Here is a 16,766-nt window from a genome sequence, read left to right as displayed (position 1 = left end):
TTTGTGTTATTGTGGACTACATCTTCGTTGCTCACGTCACGTCGGCCTCATAGCTTTGGGAGGCAGTTCTACGGTTGTGCCAAGGGCGTTTCAGCTCATTACGATTTCTTCCGATGGACTGATAGTCCCACATATTATGCTGTCAGGAGTCATCCCAGCTGTCATGGGAATCCAGTGTTTTCCGAGGTTGATAATGCAGCTGAGGAGAGACGTACCCAGAGTTTGAAATTAAATATTTTAATATTTCTCATTGTAGTTGTACTTGTTTTTTTATTTTTTTTTATTTCTTCTGGTACTCACGAGAGTGTGAGGATTGTATGTTATTTTTTGGAGCTGATCTGTGATGATCGTATGCTTTTGCACTTGTTTCTGTACTATCAATAAGCTATTCTGAATAATCTGCTCCAAATAATTTTATCAGACACAGGAATGTGATTTATACACAAAAAAAAACTACTCTGAATAAGCTGGCGTAAAGAGCAAGTCAAATTACTCACATAATTATCAGATTATCAAATAATAGCACACAGTCTCATTTTTCCGCACTCGGTCTCCAACTAACCAACCCACACGATCGATGGAGGCAGGCAAGGAAGCCCCGGCAACGGCGAAGCTGAAGATCGCGGGGACATGGACTGGTGTTCTAGAGGTGCAATTGGAGTCTTGGACGCTGCCGATGCTCCGGGAGGATGTTGCACGGCGATCGGGTGGCTCTCCCGACTGCATCAACCTGATCTGCAGCGGTAAAATCCTCAAGGACGACGGCAGTTCTCAGTCACTGCAGCAGCTCGGCCTGCGGAACAACTCCAAGGTACTCGCCAGCGCTACTTCGCCCGACAGTGTTAAAGCTCTCAAGGACGAGGAGGCTGCACAGGCCGATCGCTCCAGCAAGCTATCTAGAATTAGGCAATTGCCTTTCTCTGTTTTTCATTTCTTCATTTCGCTTTATTCAATGATATATTTTTTTTTTTTGTTGAATACCCGCAATTTCTGTTTCCTTTAAGACTTCTTTGCAGAATCTCGATGGTGTTTATTTATTTCTATAAATTTCTCGAATGCAAACTATGATTAGGTTTATGATTGCATGCTTTGTTGAATCGAAATCTGAGTGTATAAGCCTAGACTTTAATGATGAGATCAATGAGAAAAATTACATGATAAGAAGAAAGATCTCCCATGGAGGAAGACATGAAGTATATGTATCTTCTTATTATTAAAACTATCAACTCCCTTGCACTTAGAGAGTTCCGAGTGTTACAGCTTACAGGAAGAGCCGCACCTTTTCCAAAGTAGATAATATATTGGTGAGTATGTGATTGGACCATTACAAACATATGGAACAAAAATCAATACTCTGGAGAGCACATGTGGATGGCTGTCTCAACAGGTGCCTTGATGACTTTTAGGGTCAGATGGATGTGATCATCGATTGGTTGTGCATGATTGTCCCGCAGGATGGCAATAATTGTTGGACTTATACATTTGAAGCAAGTTCCCCTTTTGAAGCAAATGTTTCAGACCTTGATGAGTTTTTTGAATCAAACAAGCCACGTAAATTGGTCCAGTTTTTGTGAGCTGGGCAATCATCTTTGAGTTGAGCATGCATCTTAGAGATGGGTATGTTTCTTTTCAATAAATCAATTGTTGATAAGTTGGTTAATTGTGACAAGGGAATATTGCAATGGGTTTTTAATAAAATTAAGAAGTAGAATTTGACTACATCAGAGGGATGACTAGAGTTAATATATTTTGAAGATAGTTTAAAATAGATTTTGGTAGTTTGAACATATACAATGAAGCTCGGAAAATGTGCTCGTTAGACATGTATATTAAATAAGGTTGAAGGATTGAAAAGGCAGAAAAAAGTATAAATCCATAGTTGCATGGATAAAAGTTCAAAAATATTTGCAAAGGATTTTTTTAGACTCTCTTGCTACACTAACGAATAAATGAAAAAAATAGGATTTATCAAACTGACCAAAATTTTGGGATTAAGCTAATAATGATGATCGTGATGATAAAGCATATAAGATCCATGGAGAAACTCCTTCAATCGTCTGCCAAGATAGGATTGCTGATAGCCATCCTGTTTCTTCTAGCTTGTTTTATCAGTCAAAGAAGGTAGATAATTGTTCCCCAACTGAAAATGAATGTAGCTTCCCTGTAATTTTTTATAATATTGAAAATTTCCCCATTTTTACTTTTAGGGCCTTATCTGTAAATGAACATTTTGAATTCAGAAAACTTAAAACGGCTAGGATGCATGTGCTGATGAACCCATGTTCTTGAGCAGGGCTGCTGCACATGCATTGGCTCAGAGGCATGCAGATGGTTCATTTCCAGTGGAAGATTTTAATCTTCAACTTGAGAATCAAAGTGGCCAGAAAGTGAATTTTGGATCCGAAAATGATCAACGGTGTATTTCTGTATCTTTTATCAAGCTCTAAGATGCTGGTAGGGCTCCCATTCAATTTTATCTCAAGTCTATTTACTGATTTATACTATTAATCTTTTCCAGGGCAGTGATGATGGGCTTAATGCTCCACGAAAAGGCAAAAAGCCTAATAAAAAAGCAGAAATTTAAAGACGCACTTGATGTTCTCTCAATAGCTGAGGTTCCTGAAGTTCTAGTTTTATTTCTTTCTTTATTCTGTTTAAAGATAGTCAAGGTTTCTACTCCGTTTTAACTCATTTATATAGCATAATATCCTACTTGCAGGAAGCTTTTTCATTATGTGATCCCAAAATTATTGAGGTAGGTCAATCATATCAGTATTAAACAACTTAATTTTCATTACTATTGTTATTGTTATTTTTAAACATTGTCCTGATGACACCAGATGATTGACAATGTACCAATACTTCAACTAGACACGGTCTGGTGTTACTTCTTATTAAGGGACATCTCATGCTTATCAATGGCTGGAACACGTCTTGCTAAGTCTAGAGAAGGGTTTCAACGTTCCCATGGCAGGGATAATAGTCGGTTTAGACTTCTCCAAGCAGGTCGCCCTGCAGAGCTTGCACTGTGAGATTCTTTCTTTTTTTTCAATAAATTCATAAATGCTCTTCGGATTCATCTTTTTTTGTCTAATTATCACATTTGGTTTTCATCTAGATTGAATCTGCATTTTTCATTTTCTTTCTTTTGCTATGTTGTAAAGCAGATACGTGAGGCTTGAACTTCTGGAAGGTGTGGTGGCTTTCTATAGTGGCAACCATGTAGAAGCCTACAAATCCCTGAGCGCAGCAAAGTCTAAATTTGATCAGGTTCCTATAATATCTTTTTTGTACACATAATGTAAGTTGCTTTTGAATAAAGCTTTGTTTGAAAAGAAGTGATTACTTTTGAAAAACTTGTTCTATTCATTAATCACTTGGGCTTATATAGGGCCTTACAACATTTTACAAAAAACTCTCTATGTTTTTGCTATATTTTCTATTTACAATTAGGACTCTAAACTAGATACAAATCTCAACACACCCCCTTAAGATGAGCAAATGATATCCACTAAGCCCATCTTGTCACATAAATTAGACAAATCTAATGAGCTAAATCCTTTGTTAGACAGTCAACAACTTGCTCTCCAGTGGCTACATGATGTTGCTCCAGTAGTCCGTTATTTTGTTTTTCCTTGATGAAGAACCTATCAATCTCCACATGTTTGGTTATATCGTGTTGCACCTAGTTGTTGGCAATAGTGATTGCTGACTTTTTGTCGCACCACAACTTCATTTGAGCTTCTTGGTCCACCTTGAGCTCTACCAAAAAAGCTCTCAACCACATCTTCTTTGCAACTCCTAAGGTCATGGCCTTATATTTTGCCTTTGTTGTTGACCTCATTGCTACCAACTGTTTCTTACTCTTTCGAGAGACTAAGTTGCCCCCTACAAACATACAGTATCCATATGTGGACCTTCTGTTATCAGCATAACTCGCCGAGTCGGAGTCACAATAACCCTTAATGCCTACATGCCCATTATTCCCGAAGATCAACCCCTTTGTTGCACTTTTTAGGTGCCTCAGAATCTGATACATAACATCCTTATGGCTCTTTCTCGGATCATACATGTAGTGACTCACAACGCTTACTGCAAATGATATATTGAGATGACTGTGACTCAGATTGATAAGAGAACCTACCAACCTCTGGTACCTCTCTTGATCAACTGACTCACCTGCCTTTGCACTCAACTTTCCCTTCTGATCAACTGGTGAAACTGCAAGCTTGCATCCCAATATGTCTCTCTGTGAGCATTTCTAGCACATCTTCTGAGATAGGACAATCCCCTCTGCTCCATGTGCAACTTTAAGCCTAAGGAAGTATCTAAGTTGTCACAGGTCCTTCATCTCAAACTCTTTGTCCAATTTTGTCTTTAGCAGTGTAATCTCTCCCTCATCATCACTAGTAACTATTATATCATCCACTTACACGACAAGTATAGTGGTGTGACCACCATTTCGTCAAACGAACACTGTGTGGTCGACATTGATCTGTTGATAGCCCATGCCTACCAGTGCTCTCATGAACCTGTCAAACCAAGCTCGAGGAAACTGTTTCAAACCGTGCGGTGACTTCCTCAGTCTACATACATTGCTCACAGTTTGGTTTGTACTGAAGTCTGGGGGTATCTCCATGCACACCTTCTCCAGCAGATCCCCATGAATAAATACATTCTTTACATCCAGTTGTTGTAACCTTCATCTACCTTTCACAACCAAAGAGGTAAGAGTCATAACTGTGCTCATCTTCGCTACTAGTGCAAATGTCTCATCATTGTCGATTTCATACGTCTGACTATACGCTTTAGCCACCAATCGTGCTTTGTAGTTATTAATTTTTCCTTTTGTGGTTTACTTCACTGTGAAGACTCATTTGCACCTGACTACCTTTTTCCCTGTTGATAGCAACACCAGCTCTCACGTATTATTCTTCTCAAGAGCAACAAGTTCCTACAACATTGCAGTCTTCCACTGTGGATCCTTCTTAGCTACCTGCCAACACTCTGATATAGAGACAATGTCCAAAGATGCAATGAATACTCTGTATACAGGTGATATGTTAGAGTATAAGACAAACTGAACAATGTAATGTGAGAAATCAAAATAATCAGGAGAATAACCCGAATTGTTGCGAGAGGTCCTCCTTAAAGTCATGGGAGTGGGACGAGAAAGGATAGGAATCATATCACCTGTGTAATTTGATTCTGAGTTGGATGGTGCAGATGTATCAGGAGTCGAGGTAGACCAGGAAGGGATTTGATGGCACGAGTGCCACGACGGAGATTGTTCCCCCATTCTGCCTCCTCCTCCTTGTATACACTCTCAACTCCCCTTCAGCTTAAATCTCACTACCGTCAGGCTCATTTTCCTCATTGTTCAACTCTTCCTTAACTTCAGTTTTCTCCTTGTCTGGCCATTTCTTAGCAGATCCTTCCCACACAACGGGACAAGACACCATTCCCACATGTAACAATCTCTCACCAACACTGCTCCTCTCTCGCCTCATAACCCTTGTATCTGATAAGTCACCGAAGGGTGAAATCACATCTAAGAAGTAGTATGGTTCGAATTCTCTAAATTTCACATTCATACTCATAAACAATCTACTCTCTATTGGGCTCCACCAAACATATCTCTTATGAGTAGCAAAATAACCCACAAAAATACACTTCACAGCTCTGCGATCAAACTTCCTTTTTGATGGTCTATTGTCCTTCATAACATACACAACCAATACCTTCAATGGAAGAATCCTGCCATTATCTCCTTTCAATAACTCATAAGGAGATTTCCACTCCAACACTCTTGAGAGCATTATGTTGATCAATTCAGCAACTGTTAAAATTGCTACCCCTACAAGTGCATTGGGACATTCATTGATTTCATCATGCTTCGTGCTACCTCTATAAGGCATTTATTCTTCTTCTTTACTGCATTTTGTGTATCAGTGTGTATGGACATATGATTTGATATTGTATCCCTTGAGCTGACAAGTACTCCTCAAATGCCTTATTGGTGTAATCTGTCTCATTATCAGACTTTGATACATTCACTACTGCACTGTATTAAGTCTGAATCATTCTGTGAAGGTCTTTAAAGCAAGTAAGTTCATTACTATTTTTCCTCACTAGATATTGCCATGCGACACGAGGAAAATAATCAATGAACGTCACAAATGTCTATGACCATTCATCGAAGTTGTAGAACAATGCTCCGATACATCTAAATGCACCAAATCAAAGACACAAGGACTCCTCTTACCAGAACTCACATAAAGCTCTTAGTATGCTTACCAAACTCATAAGCATCACACAAAAGTTTTTTGTTTATTTCTCTTTTCATATAGAGACGAATACAAACGACTTAATAGACTAAATGAAGAGTGTCTCATTCACCTGTGATATAGCAACATCACACCCTCCACACTCCTCTCGGATCCTTGTACTCCAGCACTCTCTACCATGAATGTCAGAGCTGAGTTCATCCTCTCTCTATCCAAGTACTAGAGTTTGTTATGGCACGTGCCAGTCCCAAGTATCCGGTCAATCTCCATCTCTTGAATGATTACCTTAGGAATATTAAATAAAACAACAAATTTTAGTTGAAAAATAATGACACTAATGGATAAAATATTCAATGGAAAAGACAACACATGTAAAATTTTGGACAAAGTCATAAAATCAGTACTCCTGACTGTACTCTTACCAACCACAGGTTGTGATGTACCATCAAAAGTTTGAATGTTTTATGAAACTAGATGAGTATAGGAAGAGAACTACCTAGCGTAACCTGTCACATGTCAAGATGCGTGGTGCTCTTGTGATGAATATAGAGGCAATAACATATGTATCACGAGTACCTTTGGCTGAGTGAGCATAAGTAGCACTGTTGCCCTTGAATAACGATAATGTGGATGCATCCTAAGTCATATCATATGTCGCTCTTTGCGTCCTCTTAAATATCTCAAGGAGCTCATGATCCTTATCTGTAAAGACCGCTCCTATCTCTCCCTCGTTCTTCGCTGCCATCAAATTTGTCTGGTACCCTATCTTCCACTTTTTTGGCCTCCACGGCTACAACCACGACCTCTATATTGTCCACATCCATATGTCTCTCTCTCCTTGGGCGGTTTTGGACAGGCCTTGCTCAGTGTCCCACTTCTCTACATTTGTAGCATCTACGGGTCTCCCTCTAAGCATCTGCCATCATACTTGAGCTCGAGGCAACTAAAGCTGCTCGCATTCCTAGAGGTCCGCTCGGTTGAGATGGAACACGTGCTAAGGTAGTGGCTCCCGTCTAGACGCTAGCTCCTTGTATGATCCCGACCAAGACCTTCAGAACTTCAGAATTCATCTTCCCCAGAAGTTTTAATCTTTTACTGCCCGCACTATCTTCGTCTCCTAACATCCTCAATCACAAGTATACAAGTCTACGTAACACTTGACTTCCTTTCTCTTCCTGGTGTAATCTTGATCTATCTTATCATCAAGGTTGAATTCAATTTAACACTTCTTTGCTTCTTATACCTGATCCGAAGCTCTCCCAGTTTTTGTTCTAAGCGAAGACCCCTATTTCGTCCCTCGTGTGACACAAAGAAGCCAAAACTTTCTCCTTTTTCATGATTGTGACCTAGCTCTCCCTGTTCCTACGCAAGCAGGAGTCTGCAATTCCCCTCCACTTCACATCAAACGAAAGCATCTCATTGTATGAAAACCTTTTGAAGCTTCCAGTTGTTGACATTAAGGTTCACTAGAAACCAACAATGGGATCGCCAATTTCTCATCTTCCGGCAGGAGCTCATTCTGCGAAGCGCGGAATGCACAAAGACCTCCGTAACTCTCCTCTTCCGCTCCTTTTGCGCTTTGGAAGAGCAGCAACGAGATCACTGCATGGGATCACATAGTACACGGGATCGCATAGTGCACAGGATCTTCAGAAGAAGTTGCTTTGCCTCCCGGTTCACACTGATAAGCTGTAATCCACGAAGCACAGGATCAAAGCTAGCTAGGGATGCAGTGATGGGATCACAAAGCAAAATGACTGCAAAGCTCCCATCTTCCTTGGTATCCCCTCTCCCTACTCGAGCAACGACAAAATCGCAGATAGGAAGCAGTGACGGGGTCACAACGTAGAACAGTCACGAAGCTCCCATCTTTCTCCTCGTCCGCCTCTCTGCTCTTGGCCTCCTCCTTTGGGTCTCTATTTGCCTATTGACATCCTCAAACAGATAGGTTTAGCTCTGATACCAAAAGGAAGTGATTGCTTTTGAAAATCTTGCTCTATTCATTAATCACTTGGGCTTATGTAGGGTCTTACAGCATTTTACAACTCCCTACTCTCTAGACTTCTATATTTTCTATTTACAATTAGGACTCTAAACTAGATACAAATCTCAACATTCTGATAATGTATTTATGCTACATGTCTATTCAAGAATATGTGGTACTACAATTATGTTTTATGTGGGATAGACACCTATAGAAATCCCTACCCTTGCTCTCTCCTCCGGATCTTCCATGAAGAGCATACTTTCAGAGCAGTTCTATATTCTGTGAGAGTACCAACTTTGTACTCAGAGCAATGCAACCGTGAACAACCTTACTAAATGAAACATATGATATCGACAAAATATTTCTGATTATCGTGTTTTCTGGCCAACATTAATTCTTTTGCATGTGAGTTTTGAATGTGTGTCGCACTTGATTCTCCTTCTTTTATGTTGGAAATCTAGTGCCTATCAGGAGGCAAATTATATAATCAGATTTTATCTTGTCATTCAGGTTTTAATAGATCTGAGTAGGAGATTTCTTTTGGGCATAAGCCCCCATTATTAATTCTCCCTCTCTCAAGTGAGGACTCTCAGTTAAGGATTATGTTTGGAACTATTTGATATATGGCCAGTCATCTATACATGCTATATGTGTTTGTGACACTCAAGAATTTGGGGAGTAATTTTTGGGATAGTGCCTTATTACGATCCATTGATTTCATTTTCTATGCATTTATGAGCTAAACCTTTGTCCAAAGAGTTGGGGAACCCTGGCTTGATGATATAGCTTCATGCCACGGTTATTTCTGTAATTATCAGCAACATCGGAGAGTTTATTGTTGCCATGAGCACATAGTCGGTGAGATTTTTAAAACATTTAGCTCTAAATCAATAAGCCTCAGTTGTCATTATGAGTTTCCTTATCCTCAACTATGATTTAACTCGTCTCAGGTCCTCAGGGCCATGAATAAAGTTATGGCAAATACACACTTTCCATGGAGAATTTTAGCTCGTTTACTAGTAGAGGATTTCCCTTAATAATTCAATGCATCACAGCTAAATATTTGATGAGCATGATTGATTGAGAAACATGTATTTGAGGACCGTTTAGTTCCTTGTGATTGCATTGGTGCCACAACATTTTCTAGGTGTAATTATGGAGTTCAATATGCCTTAACACACTTTCTTGTGAGAATGGTATTTAGTGCCTTAGCAAATTCTCCTAGGTGCTATATTATAACAACTGAAGAAACATAAATGCTTTGCAAATGTCGTTATTTTGCTAACACATTTTTCTAGATGACTCTAGTTGTGATTTCATTGAAACATTGTTAAGAGGCAAATACACGAGTTATATTTGGACTCCACATGAGCCTACAAAGTCTTCCATGGTTAAGGGACTTGAGCTGAAGTTTTAGAAATTTTCTCTTTTAATTTCTGATGGACTTTCCTAATTCCTAATAATTTTGATAACTTAAACATTTTTAAAATAGTTGAGTATATGGAAAAATGTACATTAGCATATTGGTCCCTCGCAAGTAGAGGTGTCAAAAATTGACTTGACGCACTAACTCGACTTAAACCAGACTCGAAAAATCCTGAACCAGGTTCACTCAAATAGTTTTTGGGTCGAGTTTGAGTTAAATATTCTAGCCCGTTTAATTTTTTTGGATCGGGTTGACCCACCAACCCTAAATTGACTTGAAATCGACCCGTCAACTCAAATTTGAACCAAAATCGACTTAATTTTTACCTAATTTTTACCCGAGTAGCTGTTATTCTTTATGTTTAACATGTTATACTGGTCGGATTTGGGTTGGCGGGTTTAAGGCGGGTCGGGTTCGTGTTAAGATTTTCAACTCGTAAAATATTCGAGTTGGGTTCATGATGAACCTATTCAGGTCGGGTCAATTTCAGGTATACCATAACCGAATCCAACCTGCTAACCCGAATTGACACCCCTACTCCCAAGTATATAGGAATTTTTTTATACTCACTTTCGGTTCCTCCCTGTTATAGCGATGTATTTCGTTCTTAAGGGACTTTTCATTGCTCCAAGGGAATTCTGGGGTGTTGAAGTGTGCTAGTAAGGTGGCACAAGAAAGCAAGAGGGAAATTGTCTACTCATCCATTCTCATGCTTTGTGGCTTGATGTTAAACAAAAAGCCTGTTGCAGAAATCTGAGTTTAATAAGAAGGAAATTGATTTATTAGCATGCAAAAATTTGAGGTATTTTGCTTGCAGCTTAATTACCATATCAGCAGTTGTTTTTTAATATTGTAATATAAAAAAAAATGCATGTCATTCTTTTTTTCATTTATAAAATGAATATGATCACATCAAATTATGAGAAGCTTCTTTTTTTAATATATTAATATGTTGCTACCATCATTTTGTCAGAAGTTGATTTCCATAATAATTATCACTTAAATGTGAAATTAAATCAATTTTAATTTTAATATGAAATATGAAAAAAATATATTTCTTTTATGAAAAGATTGTGCCTTCAGCTTTTTTAATTAATCATAACATCATCATAAAAGTAATTATGGGGATCTGTTCTCTTTTTAGTGAGAAATGGCCAAAATTTTAACCAAGGAAACAAGCGTGGGATGCGATCTTTTTCTCCACTTTCCATGAAGATTCCAGTGCAAAGAAAGATGTTTTGGATGCTTTATAATTAAAGATCTCTTCAACTAAGCGAGATATTCATCAATTATGCACTCAAATCATGAATATTTTAGAACATCTTTTTTTCATGAAATTATGTTCAAAATCTATATTTTAGCGCTTATAGATATGGAGTGAGTTGTATCAGATAATTGTATTTGATTAAAATAATATAAAGCATTGTTTGTATGCAATGAAATGTGAAACCTGGTCCTAACAAACTAAGCCTTTAATGACCAACGATCTCTATTGCGTATTCAAGCTGGATAACCATATCAGATTCTCCACAGTAGAGCTCACAAAAATTATGGAATAATATATATATTATTTATGAGTGCATTAATGAATTCTAGGATATTAACATTAATTGTTTAATATATGAATTTGAACTTCCTCGCGTGAAGTTGAAAGAACCTATTTCCAAAATGAATACGCATTACATAAAATTTGTGAATACATCTCACTCGCTTGGTCTGGAACATAGAAACCTAGATCTTATTCTCAAAATTCTTAAGTGCTTATTAAAAAAATGTGATCAATGTTTATTGTGATTACGAAACCCAGGATTTATCTACATATACACTCAATATATTTTTTGGTTTTCTTGTGACATATGAATAGAACATAGCAACTTAGGCCTTCAAAGGAGGGAAAAAAAACCCAAGTTCTCAATGCATACGAAGCACACGAAAACATTTTGTGAAGCTCTTGCAAGGTGTTTGAAAAGCTTGTTCTAACCTCAAATTATTTTTTATTAATGTTATATAAGCATAGAAATTCTAAACATTCAACTCTAAGTTATTTCGTAAGAGAAAAATAATTCTAATAGTAAATGCTTTAATTTCAAGAAATTGAAACACCATTAGTGCAAATGAAAAAAAAAGAGAAAAATAGTGAATAATAATTCTTTTTGGACAAACTCAGATGACAAATCATATATTCAAGGGATCCAATGTTTGATAGTGGTACTCAAGTAGCACTTGGCTATATGGGTATGTAGTTTAGCTAAAGTTATTTTAATTAGGGGTGATAAAATTTGACTCGACATTCCAACTCAATCTGAACTCAACTCAAAAAATACATATTTGATTTGACTCCAATAATTTTTAGGTTGGGTTCAGGTTAGGAAACCTAATCCATATAATTTTTCATGTTGGGTTTTAGTTGATCTCTCAAAACCAACCTACTAATTTAAAATCAACCGACCAACCTGAAATGAACTCAAATTTGACTCGAAATCGACTCGGATAACTGTTATGCTTTATGTTATACTGGTTATACAGGTTGTGTTCGGGTCGTTGGGTTGAAGCTGGGTCGGGTTTGTGTTGGACTTTTTGACCCATTTAATATTCGAGTCTGGTTCAAGTCAAATGGTTTCGGGTATGATCAATTTCAAGTCCAACCTGAACCCGGCCTGCAAACCCAATTTGACACCCCTAATTTTAATTAGACCTCTAATGCTTGACTCTTTTCTCTATCTCCACATGGACGTCTTCCTTCATCTCTCTGAATAGTGTCTTATTGCATTATCGTGGTCCCTAATATTGAAAACAAAAACAAAATTCACCTTTTTTCATCACTCCGAATATTTTCATTTTTTTTATCAACTAGATGGTGTTGATTTCCCTTATGCTACTGCGTCAGTTTTCTAAGTTTGTGGGAGCTTTGACCTCATCTGTCGAAGCTTCTGTCTCTTCATATTATGATGTCAGGTCGATCACATTGAAAGTGGTGGAGTTATTGTAACTTTTAGATAAGTTGTCATTCTAAAGCACACCTTGATAGAATAAATTTATTTCCTCTTTTGGCACAACTAGAGCCAGAGCTGCATATAGATGTTTATTTTCACAGTAACTCTCAAGTCATTAAATCTATAATTTATTTTTCACTTCTCGTACTTGACTGAGTGTGTCTGATAAATAAATTCGTCTAAATGAACTAACACTACAATGAAATCAATGGCATGTTGGAATACCTTCAGTGGCAACCACCCAATAGGTAAACCGTGGTCATGATGCCTGACAATCCCTTCAACAGGGTTTGTCCCTTTTAATGTATTATTAGCTCATCAAACTCACCATCTTCTAGAACAAATAACGCTAATCCATTGGGAGTCTCTCTCATGAGCTCAGCTTGAATCACTAGTGTTTCTTCCTCTGTTGAAAGTTGAGACTTCTCTCTGGAGTCTTCATCCTCTCCTGGCACTGTTCATTCTTTCAATTGTTCTCCATTCCTCTGCTTGGGCAATTTGATTCAATATGCCTATATCTCTGACACTTGAAACACTTTCTGGTTGGAATGAATTTCGGAATGTTGGTTGGGTGCACTCCAAGGTGGGTTCAGCTTGGATGTTCTGTTGGGTGTACTCTTACTACTTGATCATGTGGTTGAACTCTATCTATAAGATGTGGCGGTCATCGGTGATGTCTCTCCACTTTTGAAACTAGGGTCTAAACATTATGTAATGTCTAATAGGATTGTAAATGTATCACATTGCCAATGGACGATCCCAATCCCCTCATCTATCGAGCTATAGTTTTCTCTTCAAGCTCCACTAGCCCACACTTCAACATAAGCTGCTCGAACACTATTGTGTACTCGTCTAATGAGAGATTTGGTTGCTACAATTCATGAAGTCTAAAGAACATTTATTGTCTGTAATGAACTTATAGATATTAGCGGTGCATATCTTGTTTCATCTTGGATCATGTAGTGATTTTTTCCCTTCCCGATGCACAAAAATCCACCCTTCTTTAATTTAATGTAGCTAGCTTTATCATTCTATCTGATGGGACTTCTTAGTACTCAAAGACTAGTTCCACTACCTGGAACCACTCAATGAATTCTTTTGGATCCCACATTTACTTCAAACTCTTGGCTTCCCTGATATTTCATGTCAAATTTTAGAGATAGTGGTGCTTCATAGTTTGATTTGATGAATTTCCGTTATGGCTATAGGTGACCCTTCTGTATTGTCTCTTCTCGAATGCGGCAAGCCTATTGCAGTTGGTGGATTTTCATAGAAAGTTTCTAAACATCTCTTTGCAGATGTCTCATAAGCAACATTGTGTCATTTCCTCCCGATTAGGTTTCCGACAATTGTCTACTTGTTGGCGTGATTAGAGTTTAGGTTTGTAGGGTGAAAGGAAGTGTATGGGGTGATCTAGAGTAGGAAAAAAAAAGGGTTTTCAGGGGTTGGTGTGCAAAATCAGCAAGGGGAAGGGTTTTGGGTGGAGAATGAGTTAGGTATTGATGGATTTAGGTAACCCGTGAATCGGATAGCTCTGATACCAAATGATACCGGAGTTGACCAACAACAAGGGGAAAAACAAATATTATTACTAAAATTAAATAGAAAAGCAACAAACATGACACTATCTCCAACTAGGGTTGAATCAAAGGGTGGTGGTGGTGGTGACCGGTGAGCGTCTAGAAGTTGGCTGAGTGGTGGAAAAGGACGATTGACAAGCAGAAACAACAAGAAGACTGTTTTCCAGTTTCCCAGATAGCAAGCAAGCAGCGGAGCTCGATGTGGAAGGGCTTTCCTGGATGATGGCAGCAAGGAGGAAGTGGCAACGGCATGGGGGAGGTGGCTAGCAGCATGGATGGAGGTGGAGGCTGCTGTCCAGAGTGATGGCAGAAAGCCTGGGTGGCTGGAGCAGCGGGGAAACTGCAGAAAGATGGTTCTGCGTGGCGGCACCGAGGGATAGCTGGAATAGTTAGAAATCAACCGGGGAATGCAATCTGGAAGGTGACAGAAAGGTGTATGGGGGAGGAGTGCGGTTCCTGGAAGGCGGAAGCAAGGTGAAAGGGGCGGGATGCTTTTTCTGAAGGGCAGCAGCACGGTAGAGGGGAGAAGAGCTGGTCCTGGGCGGCTGCAGCAAATTGGGACTGCAGAAAACAGCTGGGAGGCAGCTGTTCTGGGCGGCTGCAGCAAGGGTGGATGACGGAGAGTGATGTGGGAAGGAAGCGGAGGAGTAAGAGAAGGATGCGGAGTAGGGGAAGGATAATCACCACATCTAGAGTGAGATATAGCCAGAGCACTACTCAGACCCTTAGATACCTGCCCTAGAAGGGAGAAACGGAGATGCCTGCAGTTGTTCTGAACAAATTGAAGCCAAAAATTTTAAATACAAAACCTAATATAACACATATTGGAAATGCCTAGAAAATAATGTAGGATAAGAGGAAATGTGCTGAAAATAAATAGAAAATAGATAAATAAAGCAAAGGTGTCTAGTTCCGTTCTTCTCCGATTGCAGGAATTAGCTGCCAACTTGAAAGGTTTTCTCTCCTTTAGCTTGGTGTCTCTGTCTCCTCAATGCAATCCTAATTTCCTGGATGGTATTTGTAGAGGTAGAGGAGGGCTACTCTTCTTTAATTTGTTCTTATAGGTTGTGTTTCAATCTTAAAAATATTTAGTTATTAGATAAATTAATAAGTAATTTCATTTTGATTAGATAATTGAAGAGGGGAGAGAGATGGAGGGAGTAAAGCATGTTTCCTCTTTTATTATTTATGATTTCTTTTTAAAATTATATAGCTTTAAAATAAATTAGGCAAATTAGGCAAAGAAACTTTCTTATAAGTTTAATTAAGTGATTAATTTAGGCCTTTTAGGAAGCCTTATAATTGGACAATTTGTCCCTTACACAACCTAAGAAATACTTAATTGGTCTAGTATTTGATTAACTGGGCATCAAGTCATCATTTTAATGCCAAAAATACAGTTCTTTAATATCAGCTGTGAGTCAAATACTTGCTTTGAATTTAAAAAAAAACTGATCTTCAAACTGAAGTGAGTGAACATGTTGTGTTGCGACCACACACCTTAAAATTTCCTGGCATTTTTGTCTTCCTTTTTCAGCTTCAAGTGTTAGATGAGGCTTTATCATTGCTCATGAGCATGGGTTACAAACAAAGAGAAGCGAAGAGGGCTTTAAGAATGAGTGGTCAAGATATCCAGCGTGCTGTGGATTTTCTAGTTGAGGAGCGTGCAAAAAAAGCCTGCAGACATCAGGAAGACATTCAGCGAAAAAATGAGATAATGTGATCCTTCTTACCTATTTTTGCATTTTTCCACCCTTTTTTTATCATTAAATAGATTTCTGTTTGTTTGAGTCTATATGACAGAGAACAGAAGAGGTATGGCATGACAGCCAATAACAAGCCTGTCAGCATACAAAGATTGAATGAATTGGCCTCCATGGGGTGAGAAACTGTGTTCAACTGATGACAAACTATTCAGAATTCAAACTCATACAATTTATATCTAAATTATTTATCAGGTTTCTCATTTCTGCTTTGTTTATGGAAAATACTATGTATTTTTTCCTGACCATTGTTCTAATATTTCTTTCGTTACTCAATTTGTTCTGCATTAAGCTTGAAGTTGTTCAACTTTCTCATCTAGCATTTAGTTCTTGTACATATATGATGATGTATGCAGTTATCTGCGTTATTACATTACAGCCTCTAAAAATCATTTTCATTGTACCGATCCAATGAATGATGCAAGAATCCTTTAATGCTTCAAATAAATGAAAATGGTGTATTTTCTTGTGCTTAAGCTATATTTATTCCTATATATAAACTCCAATGAAGACCAACGGACCATCAAAGATTCAGCCTTTGGAATGTGCTAGCCTAACTGACCCAAAACTGTTTGTGGAGTTAATTTTTCTCATTGTAGTACATCTATACAATCTGCATAAAGTGTCCTTGTTTTGTTTATGATGAGCCACTAGTTATCGAGACAATACGTAAAAATTTAAAGGAGTCCATTTACTGGACACATTGTCATTTGATATATATATATATATA

The 16,766-nt window shown here is 38.2% G+C and overlaps 1 protein-coding gene across 2 annotated transcripts in view; it reads left to right on the top strand.

The window, feature by feature from the left end:
- Nucleotides 1-541: 541 nt before the first annotated feature.
- Nucleotides 542-16,766, top strand: part of LOC110030589 (NEDD8 ultimate buster 1) — a 17,972-nt gene continuing 1,747 nt past the window's right edge. For both annotated transcript variants that reach the window (XM_020733367.1, XM_020733366.1), the window contains exons 1-8: nt 542-906; nt 2,294-2,416; nt 2,519-2,615; nt 2,720-2,755; nt 2,841-3,028; nt 3,168-3,270; nt 15,811-15,992; nt 16,077-16,154. In XM_020733367.1, coding sequence (XP_020589026.1) covers nt 578-906; nt 2,294-2,416; nt 2,519-2,615; nt 2,720-2,755; nt 2,841-3,028; nt 3,168-3,270; nt 15,811-15,992; nt 16,077-16,154 — 1,136 coding nt within the window. In that variant the 5' untranslated portion in view covers nt 542-577. The remainder of the gene's footprint in view (nt 907-2,293; nt 2,417-2,518; nt 2,616-2,719; nt 2,756-2,840; nt 3,029-3,167; nt 3,271-15,810; nt 15,993-16,076; nt 16,155-16,766) is intronic.

Source organism: Phalaenopsis equestris, unplaced genomic scaffold (genome assembly GCF_001263595.1).
Source record: "Phalaenopsis equestris unplaced genomic scaffold, ASM126359v1 Scaffold000741, whole genome shotgun sequence".
Classification (NCBI taxonomy): Eukaryota; Viridiplantae; Streptophyta; class Magnoliopsida; order Asparagales; family Orchidaceae; genus Phalaenopsis; species Phalaenopsis equestris.
The sequence above is the reverse complement of the archived record's forward strand: the minus strand, read 5'-3'. Positions and strand labels throughout refer to the sequence as shown.